The 17,849-nt window shown below is 39.9% G+C and overlaps 1 protein-coding gene across 11 annotated transcripts in view; it reads right to left on the bottom strand.

The window, feature by feature from the left end:
- Positions 1 to 17,849, bottom strand: part of atp8a2 (ATPase phospholipid transporting 8A2) — a 61,192-nt gene that overhangs the window by 35,707 nt on the left and 7,636 nt on the right. For 5 of the 11 annotated variants that reach the window (XR_001424376.1, XM_015027726.1, XM_015027728.1 and 2 more), the window contains 19 exons: positions 14,560 to 14,737; positions 9,600 to 9,699; positions 8,032 to 8,130; positions 7,879 to 7,924; positions 7,599 to 7,639; positions 5,412 to 5,485; positions 5,093 to 5,162; positions 4,271 to 4,398; positions 3,858 to 3,969; positions 3,430 to 3,598; positions 3,188 to 3,315; positions 2,609 to 2,686; positions 2,442 to 2,530; positions 2,154 to 2,198; positions 1,922 to 1,997; positions 1,645 to 1,833; positions 922 to 971; positions 771 to 840; positions 605 to 689 (listed from right to left, as the gene is read on the bottom strand). Coding sequence is in view for 10 of the 11 variants with exons in the window: in XM_015027726.1 (XP_014883212.1) it covers positions 605 to 689; positions 771 to 840; positions 922 to 971; positions 1,645 to 1,833; positions 1,922 to 1,997; positions 2,154 to 2,198; positions 2,442 to 2,530; positions 2,609 to 2,686; positions 3,188 to 3,315; positions 3,430 to 3,598; positions 3,858 to 3,969; positions 4,271 to 4,398; positions 5,093 to 5,162; positions 5,412 to 5,485; positions 7,599 to 7,639; positions 7,879 to 7,924; positions 8,032 to 8,130; positions 9,600 to 9,699; positions 14,560 to 14,737 (1,827 nt within the window). In the remaining variant the exon portion in view is untranslated. Of the gene's footprint in view, positions 1 to 604; positions 690 to 770; positions 841 to 921; positions 972 to 1,644; positions 1,834 to 1,921; positions 1,998 to 2,153; positions 2,199 to 2,441; positions 2,531 to 2,608; positions 2,687 to 3,187; positions 3,316 to 3,429; positions 3,599 to 3,857; positions 3,970 to 4,270; positions 4,399 to 5,092; positions 5,163 to 5,411; positions 5,486 to 6,217; positions 6,846 to 7,598; positions 7,640 to 7,878; positions 7,925 to 8,031; positions 8,131 to 9,599; positions 9,700 to 14,559; positions 14,738 to 14,808; positions 16,074 to 17,849 lie in introns of those variants that run through there. The other 6 variants (XM_015027729.1, XM_015027724.1, XM_015027730.1 and 3 more) reach the window with 5 other exon arrangements.

Genomic DNA, 17,849 nt, shown 5'->3' with positions numbered 1-17,849 from the left:
AATGCTCTTGTTTTCCAAAGGATTACTTTGACAAGTGCTTGCAGAAAGGCAGGTTTTAAAAATATTGAAAGATATCAGCAACTTTTTACTCCACTGTGTGCTTTTTCCATTAAACCAGATTACAGATGGAACTCTTCCTGAAAGTCAGCTGAAAGTCTCTGCTATTGTTTTTACACCAGATTTAGACAAAATCACATCTAATTCCAGCAAATCTTATCCAGAAAAAACACACCTGTGCCAACACCATTGTCATGACTCCATATTTAAAAGGGAGGTGAAGGAGGTTGAGAAAATTCTTGCTAAATCTTATTTACTTAATTATAGTAATTGCCAAAATATTCTCAATACAAATCATGTTTTAAAATGTTGCAATACAGTCAAAGATTTCCTTGGATTAGAGCTGATGCAAGAATGAAAAATAAAAATGAAATTGTACAGATATCTGGTAAATCATTACTAGAAAGGTTAAACAAGAGTAGAGTCCAGTAGAACCTCTGAGCTCATTCTCCTGTTAAATATGTTAGCTGATAGTACTGCAGTTTATTTTCCTCCATTGAATGCAAATATGAAGACATCTGCTGTTCTTTCAGTGGGTAAACAATACCTTCAGTCGCAAACTGCTCTAGATGAGCAATGGTTAGATCTTTATACTGAGATGCTTCCGTCAGTCGTTCAAAGATGACATTATCCTGAAAAAAAATAAATAAATTAAATTTCAACCTAAATTCAAGATTACTGACAGAATAACAACGACTATCTGATGAACTTACAGCTCCTTTGCAGTAAAGCCGCAGCTTCCCAGAGGGCGTCCTCACCACCACGGACATGCGTTTGCGATTACTGTGGGAAGAGGAAGGTGTAGTTTTAATGGAATGTCACAACACGACTATTTGGGTGCAAGGGCATTTCGGGGAGGATTACCTGGAGAACTCCAGTACGTTCAGAAGTTCATAGGTCATTTCCTTTCCTCTCTGAAACACAGAAAGCTTGTCAACTTATACCAAAAAAGGAAAGAAAAAAAAAAGAATAGAGTTGCTTTTCAGATTTTTGGTGAAACTGTCCATACTTGTAAAATCATTTAGACATTTCAAAAGCGGAATAAACTTTTTTTTAAAATAAATATATAAAAAGTGTTAATTTTTATTTACTCCATCCATCTATCAATTCCTATCCATCCTGAAAAAGCATTCCCACTGAATAATACTGACATTATCCTGGCTCACACTACGGATTAGCATTACAATGAGCCAAAAGGCTCCAGATAATTTCCAGAAGCTGCATGTGATTGAGCAACAGCATAAAAATATTTAACTTTACTCACATGACATTTGTTTTAGTCACGATTTAGCTGAATAACATACATTACCAGGGATAAGTGAAATCCTTGCTATGCAGTAACCTTTAGTATTTAAAATTTCAGGTCCGTTTCTGTTTAATCCCATAAAATTTGCAAATAAAGTTTGCTAGCTTTGAAAATTCACAGAATTTTCTAACTCTAAACTGGATGTCGTGTTGAAGGGTAACATTCGGTCCAAAAAGTCTAGTTTTCCCCTCATCCAATGAGATCGCCTTGCCATGTCCTTCACACAGCAAGTTATGAATTTCTATCCAAAATCCTAGCTCAGATTTACCACACAAGCTTACCGCATCGATGATGACCGAATGAGGGGTCCTGGCTGTGAAGACGAAGCCGAGTCCTTTGGCAGCTTTGACCAGCGATCCTTCGTCCGGCGACGAGGCCTGGTAAATTATCTGGTCGTCCTCCCTCTCCGGTACGACAGTGTGGCACACCGCCATCATGGTCAGGAACTCACAGATCAGAGGTGATGTTGGCTAAAAACAGGCAAAAAGGTTGGAAACAATAACAACATTCACTGCAACCTTTTTAATTTAGATTGAATCTAAAAAACAGGACACTTACATGATTCTTTTCAATGTTTTGAATGAGACTCGGGTCGTCAAACTCTGTGGAGTTATGGCTGTTGGACGGCAAGTTGCTGAGGGACAAAAACATGTTTCGGTTATTAGACAAAAACTAATGGATTCGTTGATTAAAAGGCATTGTTTAATGCTCCATTTAAAGCAAGCAGGCACACAGTTAATCATTTACTACACGTGCAAAACAGAATTGGGAAGCTTGGGAGGCCACTCACCTGAAGTCCTCCATTGAACGATCACAGTCAAGATCAGGGAAGTGGCTGCAGTAATGAACGAGGTTGAATCAAGTCGAAAACAGGTGATTAGCTGATTAGTTTCTTTGATTAAACATGTAAAAGTACAATCGGCTCAGCCTTAATTGGGTTAGTCTGCTACATAATGTAGCGACTGAAACAGCAGAAGCGTATTTAGCAGCATTCTGAGCTCATATTCTCTTATCCGGATCCTCGTTTTACAGGTAAACTCGGGATGTAAAAGAGGTGTTTAAATAAAGGATGACTGACCCGTATGTGATTCCCGCAATGGTACACTTCTTAAAGTGCATGATGTTACACGTGAGCGTTCCCGTCTTGTCAGAAAAGAGGTATTTCACCTGGAAGAGACAGAGATGGCTTTAATGTAGTGTGCTGCTCTTAATTCAGAAGCCAGTTGTTGAGGTTTTGCACCTGACCTGGCCCAGTTCTTCATTGAGATTGGATGTTCGCGCCATAGCCGGTGTGTCCGTCTCCGAGTAGTACATCTCAACATCCTGAGGAGATAATAAAGCAGGAATATAACAGGAGGCTGCAACCTGCTGCTCTGGAGTGGCTCTTTGGACTTTCCACAATGGCTCTTTAAAACTTTAGCTAAAAACAATACAGAATTAACTAATGTTTTTATATTAACAATGCAGGGTTTTAACCATTTTTAAAAGTTTCTTGCAATATTTGCGCTGAATTTCCACAAAGAATGACACTGAAAGTACCAGTTATGTTTATTTTAAATCCTAAAAATAGAAATAAAATGCTGGTTCTTTAAAATGACAAGAGATTTCCTAAAGTAGATACTTCCCTAAAGAGTTGTCTTTTTTTTTTTTTTTTTTAAAAAGTTTTGGGACATTTGCAGCTCTAAAGTTTTATTTGGTTGTCCTGAAAGCAAAATGGCTTAATATTCTTGGCCCCTGGTGTAGCAAATAAAATCCCACTAAATTACATTGAAGATTTTGATTTTAGCAGAGTTAATCGATTATAAAATAAGATACGATTCGTACCCAGTTGATGAAGAGGGCTTGTGTGAACTTCACCACCTCCAGGGTAACTAGCAGGCTGATGGGGATCAGGTTGTTGTAGAGGATGATGAACGTCAGCAGGTTGTATGCAAAGTTAAGAGAGATGTCACCTGGAGGGGAGGAGGGGGGGAATACCTTTAAAGCAAAGCATGTGCATTTCTGTGGCTTTTCATGCACTAGACCCAACAGCTTGCAAGGCGTTGTGAATATGCGCGTGCTCTCACCAGCCCGCGACAGGTACCAGCAGGCCTCGTCCGTGTGCTCCCTATTCCAGATGGCGGCGCCCACCGAGCTGATCAGCGCCATGACCAGCAGGATGCCGAACAGGACCAGGATCTGCATGTTGGTCACCCGCTCCACGTTCGAGCGCTTCAGCGGCACCTTGGTGGAGTTCTGAAAAGGTGACGAAATCAAAGGAGTAATAAGGTAATGTCTGAGGCAGAAAAATCCAGCTAAACTTCTCTGTTTACATCTATAAATTAGTCATGTCGAATAACCACTAAAGAAAATGCATTATAAACCAACTCTGTTAATTTTAAGTATAAGAGTAAATGCAAACTCCTTGTTGAAGTCTTTAATTATTGTGTCAACTTCTGTTAAATATAGAAACAATACTTTTCATGGCTTTTCAAAGCGCAGAGGTTTGCGCTACCTGCATTAGTTTAGAGTCGTGGCCAGTGTAGACGGCGATTCCCACAACCCACTGTGTGTTCCTGAGCTGGGCTCCACGTAACAGCACCTGGTCTGGACCCAGAGGAGCTGGACTGAGGTAAAGCAAATGGAGATTTCGTCCACGAGTGGAAATTTATAGCATTTAGGAATCAACATTGACTTATTTTATGGCTCTGCTTTTCTTATGCCAGATGTTTGGATTCTCAGAATGTCAGTTCCCTTGAAGGATCCAAATTTCTAACTCTGAACAGCCTTTGTTGCACAACTACATTGGTACACATTTTATATATCTGTCATTTAAAAATTTCTTTAAAGAAAGAAAAAATACAAAAGAAAGAAATCATCCATAGTTTTTGGCAATACAACTTTTGCTAAAAGCTGTGCATGTCTCACTTCTGGTTCACCAGGCGCAGCGTGCCGGTGAAGTCATACAGGTGTCTGTTGGGGCCTTCGCACTCCAAATGGCCCGACAACGCCATCAAGTCATCCAGGGTCTGAAAACCAGCCGTCAGGGGAAGACCCTGCATGTAAAGCCAAACCAAAGAAGTGGAAGATTTATAAACGCGCAAAACAGAACAAGAGTCCAAAGAAATTTGAGGAAAAGTTGACAATGTAAAGTTGCTGGAAAAATACAAGTTTTCCGCATTCCTTGGTCTGTTTTAAATGTGTACTTACAGAAGTAAAAGAGAGTATAAAATATTTTTACTACACAATCAAGACAGGAGTTCCTACAGATCTTCATTTCAAAAATTCATACTTTTTCCTGGACTGAAGCTGTCAGTTGTCAGTCCTCATTGAACCGTAGATGGAACAACAGATGGAAGGAAATACAGACCAGTGGGAAGATAAATTAAGATTTATGGATGAGCGAATAAATGGATTCATGGATGGGGAAAAAGTAATAATGTTCGGAAATATTTTTCCCTCACTATTCTTTTTCCAAACCTGGAAAATATATATATTTTTTAAATCTAACTTTTCCAGACTGTATAGGAACTCTGTCAATGCGTAGGGAAACAATGGTTTCTTAAGCAATTTATTCTAGAGGCAGAGTTTCCCATTTGAGAAAATAAAGAGTGAGAAGAAAATTTTTTCAGCAGCTTTTTTTCTAAATCTAGAAAGCATTACATAAGCCATTTCAATATTTTAAACCTACAGGTTAAACCCGTGCACACCCAAACCCAAATAAATTCTACGAAACACAGATTACTGTACCTGTCTGATCTTCAGGTTGGTTTCTCCGTCCAGGTTTGAGGTCTCAATGTAGCACATGGCTTGTGGCTCGCTGCAGAAATGGCAGCAAAGTTAAAATTACACTAGATTAATAACAATTAATTTAATTGGTTTGTTTAAAATTCAGTTAAAGTCATGTGGAATTGTTTAAATCATCCAACACCACCTCAGTCAGCAAAAACGTAATTAAAACCCAATTAAGTAAAAAGGCATGCCAGTGTCACATTTAGGAAAACATTTTCTGGTATTAATCAAACAATTTTCTAACACACACACACACACACACAAAACGGAGTCTGACCTGGACGACACTATAACCATGTCAGCTGGAAGATGCTGGCCATTGGTCACCTTCACTATGTCCCCTACTGCCACCTGGTGGCCAGGATGCAGAGGAGCGACAGAATGAGCGAGAGGAACAAGCGTTTGTGTGGGGGCATGGGTAGGTGAAGAGAGGAAAAAAAGAAAAAAAGAGGGAGGTTAATCAGTGACTACAAAGAAAACAGCCATCAGAGGGAAAAGACTTGTGATAAGATGACAGCAAGCACAGCAGTGCATCATGTTCTGGTCAGGTTGCAACAAATTCAGACTTCAGAAACATAACGGCTTGAAAGAAAGTGGCGATAAGAAAAGGAGAGGCAAGATTCAGCAAGCAAAAGTTACTTTTATTTAAATCAGTCAAGCATGGTGCAGCCATGCCAGTAACCATCATAAATAGTCATTCATTACGGGCAAGGAGCTTTGAAGAAGAACAGGAAGCAATGCAATATTTCAAAATTACAAAAGGAAAACTAATATTATTAACCTGTCTGCATTTAATATGTTCCAAAGAACAGCAACAACAACAAAAAAAAGAATGTAATCTCTTTTGAAAACAAGGGTGTGGAAAGTTTATACAAAGCATCACAACGCACAAGAGAAACTATCCTGCTGCAGGCTGTTTACTCTTTTTAAAGAGGCACAATGGATCTCAAAAATCTAAACAAACCTGTTCTCACAGTGAGAGATTGAGAGAACGTTCGCACAAACTACGAAACTTTAGACAAAACTTCTTTCAGAAGAAAACTTTAATTAGACTGGATGACAAGCTGGAACAAATTCCCTTACCTGTCCTGACACACTGAAGCTTAAATCCTGATAAACAAGCTTTGTCACCCATACTCTGTAACAAGGACCCAGATCTGACTTGATTCGACCTAATGGAGCGAGGCTGAGCACAGCTGGGCCCAGTTAATGAGGACAGTCAATAAGGAGCCCAAATCTTAGGAAAACAAGTCCGCACTGCGTTGTGACAACAGAGCATTTGGGAACTTGCATCTAATAACTAAGCTCAACTGTGTTGCTGCTCTTGATTCGGCACATTTCTCCTCCAACTCTGATTACACGTTTAATTATCTCGATGAGCTGGCTTTCATTTCAGTTACGCGTTTGCTTTCTGTTTTTGTACAACTCGGCACTCTCCACGTTTATTGGCTACAGAACAGCCTAAAAACCCTGAAGTGTTGCAAAAAAACTGAACGCTTAAACTGAGTATATTTATTCGTAGAGGGGAAAACTTATTCAGAAATAGGTTATTTTTTCCATAATTATTTTTTGCCACATTTATTGTCACATTTCTGAACTGTTGACACTTAATGCCTCCCCTATTCCAAATAGAAAGCACATACCCCTTTCCTGAATCACATTAAAATGGAGGAGCATTGGACAAGAGGGATATTTGATCATTCCTTATCTGGGTTAGCTCAACCTCAGTAACATTTGCAGCTTCAGTTTGTGATAATAGAGTAAAAAGAAATATTTTCTGGTCATTTTGAATGAAAGAAATGAATTCTTCAGGGAGTTGTGACCAATGTGGAAATTTTTTTTATTTTGTGTCTGATTGGGTTGACTGGATCATCAATCCAAATGACCCATTTTGGGTTTTTATGTCAGGTTTCACAAGAATTTCCTCCAAAAATTGAAAGGGTTCATACACTCTGAAACAGGCCCGTTGCATCACAGATCATCTACCTTACTTAAAAGTGGCCATACGTTGCAAAAACATGATAAGATCATGTAGACTCACGACTTATTAAAGACAATGAAGAAAAGGTGTGTTTTTAAAACAGACGTAAAAACAGGAAGCGAAGATGTCCGTCTTAGTATTTAAAGACAGTTTGTTCCAAAGTTTGGGTGCTTAAAGCTTAAGCAGACATGCTCAATAGGATTTCTTGTCTTTCCCATTTTGAAAAATACATATTTTGTACTGAAATTTACAGAAAGTTTTTTTTTTTTTTTTTAAGAGGATGAATTTATTTTGGGACCGTCAACATTTTTCTTCTTAACTAACAGTTGTTGTATTCTCAAGAGTTTTAACTTTAGACACCTTGAATTATTTTAAAATAATTTTTTTTCGTCATTTATGCCAGTATGATACGATGAAATGAATGAGAAATCACAAGCATGATAAATGAGACGGCAGCAGCCGCGTTTGCGATGATAGCGATACCTGCTTCCAGATGATCGTCTGCCAAGCTCCGCTCCGCAGCACTGAGAGACAACGACAACACAGCCATCAGTCAAGCCTATGTAGCGGCTCTCATACAGTATTCATGGCCTCTAAACCTTTTTTTTTTTTTTTTTTTTTTTTTGTCTTGGTCTGAGTGCCCTCTAATGCTATAATGACCGACAGACAAGGGCCATTCATCGAACCATGAAAGGAAAACAAAACCCAGGCAAACGGACGCGCACGCTCATGGAAAAAAAAAAAAAAAAATCGCTCAATATACCTGTCGTCTTCTTCTTGTTCACCGTGTTGTCGGCTTTGTGTCTTTTCTGCAAAAGGGCAAGAAGAAAATAGAATGAAACTATAAATATTTGGAGTAAACCTGCTCTAGGAGCAATACTACAAGTCTTGACCAAGTCCCTGCTGAGCTACTCACATAATCCTCTATGATTTCTTTAATTCCCGCCACAGTGAGAATGAAGATGAGCGGAACCAGAGTGGTGTAGCGACCGGTCGGTGATACATCGGGGATTTGCTGATGAGAAAGAAACAGAATCTATACTTTTATATGTGCTGACGGGCAGCACAGAAGAATCATTACTATTATCTAAGATGACGGCAATAATGACAAGCAGAAGGGTCCTTTTGTAAGTAGATTGCCAAGTGCTTCTGAAGAATATCTATTAGCTTGCACATTAAAAACTCTAGTATATTTGCAAGATGTTTGTAAAGATTATGTTGATGAGAATGTAATGGATCCATGGAAAAGCAATAAAATCTTGGTGAATATCTGAGATTTTAATGCATATTAAATATGCATGAACAGGATAATGCAATTTCTTTGCTCTTGCATTTACGTTATTTTGCCTTTTTTTTCCCTCCAAAAAACCATTTGTTTAGGATAATTTGATTCTTACTAATCAATAAACAGACAGGGCTGAATGTCTCAGTTAAAGCATTCTGGGTTATAAAACGTCAGTATCAACATATATTTAAATTTATATCTCGGCGTCCATATTCTGCTGGAATAGGACTTTGATATAAATGTACCTTAGATCAAAGGTACATTTAGATCACTTGGACTTGAGACTAAGTCCAAGTCTACAACAGGTCCATGGAAGATATTATGCATAGACTTTGTAAAGACTGCTTGCTGGATAGCAAGTGAAGTAGCAGCAGAGCTTTAATGAACATCTCCATAAGATCCATGAAGCTTAACTTTGTAAAACCTGGTACGCTCTCTATCCAGTGACATATTGAGTCCAATTCTATCCGCCAGGGAAGAAACTGGATTTTAAAATGATGGTAATGGTTTGGAACCGTCACAGTTAATGTTTCATTATGAAATTGTAGACTTAACATTCTACAATGTGTCCCACTGATAAACATTTTCAGTTCTGAACAGCACAAGTCAGCAATAACAGTGTATTAATAGCTAGCTGTTAGCTTTCACTACTTAGAGGATTTATTTTCATTTTAATGCTGATGTCAGCTCAAAATAGTGATATCTCTGCTACAGGGCAATAGTGGAAATCTGTTAACTTCACAGAATGCCACTATAAAAAAACCCAGTCCAACGTTATAAAGTTTGAACTTTGTAATCATTTTGTCTATTTTGTGCTAAATAATGTTTAACTTAGTCTCATCTTTTCTTCATAAACATGAAGTTGGACACGTCTCTTATTTTTAAATATTGTTAAATGTTGCATTTCATGATTTAACAAAAATAAATCCAATGAGATAAAAACTATGTTGTGAATGCAGTTATTTCACTATAAATATTCTGTTTTAGAGAAAGTGAAATGCTAACTGTGTCCATAAAATGCAAGAAAACTTATTTTGTTGTACTTTTTACAGTTTTAAAAGAAAAACAATAAACTGGACTTTACAGATCAGGGATAAAAACAAAACAAAGATAAATTAGAAATTTAGATCTCCGATTGGTCCATTTCGAGTATAAACTAAAAGACAAAGAATCAGCCCAGAACCAGCTTCAGCATCTACCTGCATAAGTGCGATGAACAGGAAGAAGGCGTTGGCCGCCCGTCTGATCTGCTCATAGAGGAACCGGGGCAGAAACGTGAGAATCCCATACTTGGTGGTACTGTATGAGGAAAATGGAAACAACAGATAATGTGCTCAGACAAACAAGAGAAAAGGTCATGAAATGCATTAGCAACTAAAGTGCAATAAATAATAGATTAATAATGACATCTTAATGTAAAATTCTCTGGGGCATCGCTTACTTTAGAGGATGAATAAAACAAAACTCCATTTCGACTATAAACACCCAAATGTGCTCAGGTAGGGGAAACCTGGGCCACTAAAGGCTGCGCACACATCGCACTTATAAATAGATCAAGATATTTAGTCCAACGCACTAAATTGAGACCAAGAATGTCAGGAAATAGGTAGAAGAAACCTTGGCAGCCCCAATTTATCCGCAAGTCAGCTGTATTGATCAGACAGCTGTATTGATTAGCCTTGATATAGCCATTAGCTACAGTAAGTGCTTTTATAAAAAGCTAAAAATAAAGTCAACATTCAAGTTAAGACCTCGTTTTGTTGTTTTCCCCCCCTCCCTCTTTCACCTAAGTAAAGAGAAAAAGCTTCTGCAATGAGCTTCCTTTAATGGATTGTGCATGTTCCTGTGTGTGAGTGCTGAGAGTGTGCATGCATCAAATGGCACGGAGCAATTCAGGAGCGCCAAGGAGATGAACCCGTAACCCTCACCGCTGCCCCCTCTAGATCTGCCTCATCCTTACAGACACAAAATACGAGGAGCAGGATGTTGCATGGGAAAAAAACAACATGGGAGCAACAGCTGTTGACCAGTCACACCGACACACAGGATCCTGACCCGGAGGCGACGGATACCTCCGAGCTGGTGATACTACACGCCTCAATCTAATCAAAGACAAGCGATACGGCACTCCAGCAACAGAGGCACGTGCATTCACACTGAATCAAAAAAAGAAAAAAAAAAAGCACCTGGATGTGTTAGTTTCTGTAGTGTACATTGCTACAAGTGTGAGCAGCTGTTGGCAGCAGGGGTGATGCTGTCCTGCAGCTGTACAGCTTTGGACTGTTTTTATAGAAAACAGCATTCAAAGTACGGAGCAGTCAAAAAGTATGTGCCCCCATCCTTTGGCTCAGATTAAAAAAAAATTGATCATTGATCAAAATTTAAATACTAGACAAAAATAGCCAGGAGTTAATACCGAAGGAGTTTTTTAATTAAGATAAAAGCTAGAGCTGCAGAACCATGAAATCACTACACTGAAGCTGTCTTACAACGTGGTAGGCTAAAACAATCTGAAAAAGTCACCATGTCCCAATTTAATGGACTTCAAGAACAGATGGGAAGCAAAGGCATTTACATCAATCGGTCTGGTAAAGATTACAAAGACATTTCTATGGCTTTGGGACTCCAGAGGATCATTATTATCGACAACTGGAGAAAACATGCATTGACTGAACTTTCCGGGAGGGGTCGGCAAACCAAAATTAATCTAAGAGGGCCTCAGCAAGTCATCCAGGAGCTGATAAACTCCAGAACATTATCTACGTCATTTATCATTTTCTCACTGACTCAGTTAAGGTCAGTTGACCATTTTCAAATATTTGATAAAGGTCAAATATTTACCAATAAACATGCTGAAGATCCAAGGCTTTGGAAAATATTCCGTGGACATAAGCAACAAAAGTGGAATTTATTTGACTAAACTAAGTTAGTATTAAAAATACATACAGTCAGAAATAGTGGTGGCAGTGTTATGGTGTGGGTGTCGTTTCTGGTACTTGCTGTAGTCGAGGCAAGTCGTAGGGCTTTGTTGCTTGGATAACTTTTCTCGTATCAAGTAGAAATATTTGAAAACTGCTCATTTGCGTTTACTCAAGCTATGTCCGATATTAAAACTGTTTGATCTGAAACCTTTAAGGATGACATAAAAAAAGGCAAGACCAGAAGAAATCTTTAGGAGGAAAAACACATTTTTCGGCACTTCTTTATTCTAAAATGATCATGCTGTGTACTGAAGAGTGAAGCCTGGAAATGGGGAGGAGGACAGTGGAGTGAACAGATAAGAGCTGCAATGCTTTAATCTCAGAAAGAAAAATCAATAACGCTGTTGGACTTTAAAACACAAACTAAAGAGTTACAGGAATACAAGGACATGAAAGGCATTTTGCCTCTGGAGCAAGAGTGCTCCCGTCCGTCCAATCTGCACAGAGGAGAGACGGAGCGCCCAAGCACATCCAATCAGATGGCTGAATGGCACCCACATTAATCTCATTAGGTGAAATGCTTCTGTTTTTTTAAAGTGAAATTCAATCTAGCAGAAACACTCATTCTAAAACCTCACAGTAAAAGCAGAAAACAAACCCTTTCAGACACAAAACAGGAGAGTAGATCTACCGACTGCGCAAAGCAGACAACAAAACTACAGGAAAAGACACGAAGGAAAATGACACTAAAACAAAACAACATGATTCCCTAAAGATGTGAGCCCAACAGAAAACCGTGGGGACACATGTGAGAGAAAAGGTGCAAAGATCTGCATTGGAGTTTACTTTTGTCGCACCAAAGCTGTGATAAACTCAGAAGGTCGCGTCCAAAATAAATCACACCTAAAGCATTTGACGTGGAGGAGGCACAGGAGACAGGTTTTATCCTCAGTGACATCAGTCATGCAAAAATACTTAATCACAGTTTCCCTTCAGCAGAAACACACCCATCCTGAGGAGCTTTGTGTAAATTTATGTGAAATGTGTAACTGGGGTTTAATTTACCAAGCAGCATTAAATATTAATGCGGAGGTATTGATTGGGCAACACTGTGTCATGTCATCTTGTTAAGCCAAGCTCTCTTTCCACCACTCAAACATGTTAGCCTCACCCTTTTAGGAAGACGGCAAATAATCACTAACAGGAGAGAGAGATCTTCAGGTGAAAATTTGTGAGAATTTGTAGAAACTCAAGGAATGATCACTATTTAAGCAAGAGGAATACGTTTTAGGAGGCGCAAAACAACCATATATCCAAGGTTCAAAGTCTACGTGGCACACGGGTGAAACACGGTGACTGTCAGAGACCGTCCTTCAACTCCGCTCGGTGTGGATTTAAAACCTGCTAAGCAAACATCAGCTCTGGTGAACCATCTTTTAGCCAAACAAAGCGCCAAAAGGTTAAAGAATTAACACATACACTATAAAAATGAATTTTGGATTGTATTAGATATTGGCAATTAAAATGACTGGTAACACTTTATTTGAAGGGGTGTGCATAAGACTGACATGACGGTGTCATAAACATGACATAACACTTGTCATGAACATAAAGAAGTCTTTATGAATGTTTGACAGTTGTCATGAAGTGTCATTTGGCAAATAATGACACTTTTAATGCAAAGTTGCTCTAAAAGTTCCACTAAAAGTCCATTAAAGGTGCCAACTTTGCATGATTTTGTAAATTATGATAATTTAATGCAAAGATGGCATTTTAAATGGACTTTCAAGTTGTAAGAGAAGTTATCATATTTGAGATCCAAGAAGTAAACATGTTGCAGTGCTAATGTCAAGAGCAAAATGTGCGGCAAATGAGGAAATATTTAAATAATAGCACCTGATTCAGTTATGCACAAGCCAAAAAAAAAAAATTAAGTCCTCTGCTCTGTGCATGATCTTTGAGGCGAGCTTAAAGCATTTTCAACATTCATTTTGGAATCCATCATGGTTTGTGGATCATGTAGAGTCATTATCTGTCTCAAGCACAACGCTTAAAAGCCCTTACAGTTGGGATTCAACCACTGATCTCTTGTGCGTTCCTCAGAAAAAAAAATGAAGTTTGTACAATTAGATGAAATTACTTCTGAGTCCACGTCTTTGAAATGCTGCTCATCCACACTGCTCACTAAAGCAAACAAAAAACATTGAAACTCTTTGCGTGAATCAAACTTGTCATTTAAGACAACAGCAGCCTGAATATTTTAACAATATAACAATATTTTGTGTTTAAAGTGTGCTTTTTGAAAAGGTCAATATTTCTGTGAAATCCTGGTTTGAATATTTCTTCTGCTTGCTACAAAAAAATAAATTAATCTTTGAGCATTTCCTTTTATAACTTGTAAGAATTTAACCAATTTAGTCGAATAAGTACATTTTGTAAGTTTGTACAAGGCTGGTAGCCTTTTTTCTTAATAGGAAGAAGAGCAAACAGACGGGGAAGACATGAAACAAATAGCTCAGCTTCTGCTTAAACTCAGACTGTAACCTTTATGCCCCAGCTTGACCTCTGAGCAGGTGGCACCCTTGTCAACCAAATACATTTTAATTTGTACACCACCTTGAACACAGAATCCCCAAAGGAAAACATGATGGTGGCAGGATTATACAACGGGAATGATTTTCCTTAGGAAGAAAGCTGGTTTGAGCTCAAGTTCAGACTTGCATCCAATTAAGAATCTGTGGCAACCTTGAAAATCGATGTTCACATATGCGCTTATCCTGATTTGCACTTGAACTTGAGCAATGTTGCAAAGTGGAAATTTCTGACTCCAGATGTGCAAAAGTTGTAGAGATAAGTACTATTGACCCAGACCAGCTGCAGGCAAAAGCATCCCCCACTTTTCAGATTTTTATCTCCAAGAGATATTTGGTTTCACTTCTAATTAAGAATTTTTGTCCTACTTCGTTAGTGTCTAACATTAAATCTCTAAAATTATAAAAGTAATCCATTTTCATTTAGCTGGTAGACTTGTGAGATTTCAACCCTAATAAAACTGTCAGATCAGTTTTACTGATTAAATTCAAACAATTGTTTGTTTCCAGTGCCGTTATAATACGGGTTTGTGTTACAAATGTTGATTTTTGAAGACTTTAAAGAACTTCCCAACTTAAATAACGTTGATAATGAATACATGCCAGAGCAGAAATCAAGCATCAAAGCAGTTAAGTCTTAAGCCTACCTCACGTGGTTGTCGCAGAACTTGGTGCTTTGGGTCCGGTTGAGGATCACAGTCCGCGCAGTGGCGTCGACGGGATCCGCCTGGGAAGTGGTCCCGGACATCTCGTCATCCGCCTTGCGGTACCCGGCGGACGAGCCAGAGGGTCCTGCGCCGTTGGATTGATGGGAGAGAGGTGAGGCTGAGTGAGTCCGAGTGGGAGATGGAGAGACAGAGACAGGGGAAGGGTGGGAGAGACACACACACACACACATATAGACGTGGAGACGTGGTTTGTACAGATCAACAGCGACCAATTACAACCAGAGGACGGCTACTGTGTGCTGAGGTCTGCTGAAGCGGTTCGGGTCGATTCGGTGACGTTTCCCGTCCCTCTGTAATTGTCTTTCATGTCCGTGCGCGCGCGCGCGCGCGTGTTCCAACGCCCACGGGGACCCCCCGCTTGTAATAATGGATATGCTGAGTGATGCACAAAGGCGAGGCGAACAAACACTGCGGGTTAGTCTGCTTTTTATCAGCTGCTCATGTGGACACTGAGCGCACATGTAGACAGAGAAAATCCAGAAAAGTGACAGAGGAGGAAGAGGGGGATCCCACCCGCTCCTTCTTCTTCTTCCTCTCCTCCCCGCCCGCCTGGCTTTGTCATCTCGAAGCGTCGTGATCTCCGCTCATTCACCCCCGCATGCGCTTCAGCTTCGTGGATTTTATTCCCATAAAACACGGGAGCCCGTGCGTTTCTGCGAAGACGCAGGCGACAGCAGCAACCGGGTCTGGAAGCTACAGTTCACTCCGCTGCTGGAACAACGGCGGGCGTGCACTGGCGAGGGCAGCCGTTTCAGCTTTACCCGCCTCCCCGCGCTCCTCTTTCGGCTCGGCTGAACCTGAAGCTGCCGGTGAGATATAGCGAAGTATGCGCCTCCACGCTCGGACGCTGTACGGGCTTTATCTGGTGCGTTTGAGGCGAGCTCCTCCCTCCAACACGACGGCCCCGGCTGCTCACAAATGAAGCGGGGAAGCCATATGGAGCTCCTTCAGAGCTGCGGGGCTCAGCTTTTAAAGGGCCAGAAGCTTCGCATCGCCTTAAGGTTGTGTGGTTGGGCACAGATGGGGTCAAATGACATGCGGCAGTCAGAAACCATCCATCAGAGATCACTTCATGTCGCTTTCTCTTTACTTTGATGCCACTGCTACTTCCTGCAGGACACCGTTCCTCAAACTGTTCCCATCTTTAAAATAGAGTCTATTTATAATCATGGGATCAGATTCTCCTGTTGTTTGTTATAGGATCATGTCTGTAGGAAAGTCTGTGAGTGAAACCGTCAACAGGCTAATTGCATGAATAATTCAAAAAAGAATAAGCCGTGGCAGGGTTCTGCTTATTGAATTTCCAAAGTCCTGAAGTGCCATTTCTGCACCGCTGCAGTGCAACAGGAGATGCATTAGTCTGTCCCATCATCGATAACCAAAACTGGATTAAGTCCTTCGATTTCACTCAAGCAGGATATTCTGGGCATGAAGAGAAATAGTTAAAAAAAAACAGTGCACAGATGTAAGTGCATAGATTAATCATCTGGCTGCGATAGTAAGTTTTGTAAAGGAAATCATGCACCTAGGACTTTTTCCGTGTTTTACCGAACACCATCCAGAAACCTTAAACTTGATGTGTTTGATTGGGATTTTATGTGATTGAGCAACAAAAATAGTGCATGATTATGAAGTGGAAGGAAGGATTTCTGCACTTCACTTTGCTGGCCGGCATGGGGAAAAGTCAAGAGCTGTAAAAGTTTGCCGTAAGTCATAAGGGGACACAACAAACATGCAGAAGAAGCTGCTCTAGTCAAATAATAAAGTCTAGGTAAGGTGGAAATGTTGGGAGAAGCATCCTTTAGTGTTTCTCCCAAAACCTGAAAACTGATTATTACAGACTCTACCTTGCGTACTTTGCATTTGCCTGTCACTTTAAATGTCAATAAAACACATTGCAGTTTGTGTTCGCAAAACGACAAAATATGAAAAAGTTCTAGAGGTATTAATGTTAAATGCACAACAAGCAAATTCTTTGAACTAAAATAGTTAAATAATATAATTATTTTGAATGGACAAAACACATCATCTTGACATTTTTAGAATTAAAACAACGCCCTCCACTGCCAGAAAGGGTTTCTAAAAGGGCTTGGCAAGCCTGACATTCCCCCTTTTTGCTACAGCTCAGTGAGCTTTGAATCATTTTTTTAACTCCCCTTCTATCCTCCTCGCTCTGCAGGGGGGCGTTGTAGACTTGGGTTCTTGTCCAGCCTCAATGTGGAATATTACCTTTGCTGTCCAGAAATTGAGCTGTTAGTGTGTCATGACAATCATGAGACTGTCACACAGCAACAGTCTTAAATCAGAAGCCTCTTCAGATAAGCTGCAAAACTATTACCACGCATCATACGTAACAACTCTTCAAAGATACTTACGCGATACGAGTTATTTTCTCCTTGAGAAAATAAGGTATTTTTGAAATGAATGGAAGACAAATGAACCTCTTTGTCACATCAAGTTTATACCCCAGGGGGGGAAAAAGCAATGGATTATTAAATAAAAATTTTAATACGTTTTGATCACCTTTTAAAAGTAGAAATCTTTGGTAAACACATCTTTACTAGGTGTGCCAATAACTATAGAGGGTGTTGTACATGCAGCATTTATTCTCTGCCATCACACAGGGAACCAGTTTGAGGCAAAGAGCAAGGGTCAAAGTCTGTTAAAGCGAATTGATAATTGACAGCCTCTCTGCCTTTTCCTATATCTTTTCACATGACCTAATGAGAGATACACAAACTGAGACGTGAGTCATAATCGCACCTCAGCACACTGTGCTGTAAACAACTCTTAAGGCAGCCGGCATAGCAGCAGGCAATTCAACTGATTACAGTAAACATGAGGATAAAAGTATAGAAAAAGGCCATTGTATTGATGTGATCAAGTTACAGCATTGTCTTTCAAGAATCCTGTGGAAATTGTAAATACACTATCCTTCATTTTCTATCCCCGATGGATTCCACCTTTCCAGAAAAGATCAATAAAGACTCTCTCCGCGCCACGCCTATAGCTCATTTCAGTGGAGATCAATGCTCCCACTACTCATCGCGGATGGAGTGGAGGCCGCAGATGCCTCTGTAGCTGCACTGATGCGCTGCCGATGAGTCAGCAGCAAACTCCAACAAAGCACAGCCCAGGTCAATTACACGCGACGCACCTGAGGCAGCCAAATTAGGAACCTCAGGTCTGATAACCTGCAGCCGGCGCAG

This window comes from Poecilia latipinna, unplaced genomic scaffold (genome assembly GCF_001443285.1).
Source record: "Poecilia latipinna isolate Pla-1442-1.1 unplaced genomic scaffold, P_latipinna-1.0 Scaffold106, whole genome shotgun sequence".
NCBI classification, from domain to species: Eukaryota; Metazoa; Chordata; class Actinopteri; order Cyprinodontiformes; family Poeciliidae; genus Poecilia; species Poecilia latipinna.
The sequence above is the reverse complement of the archived record's forward strand: the minus strand, read 5'-3'. Positions and strand labels throughout refer to the sequence as shown.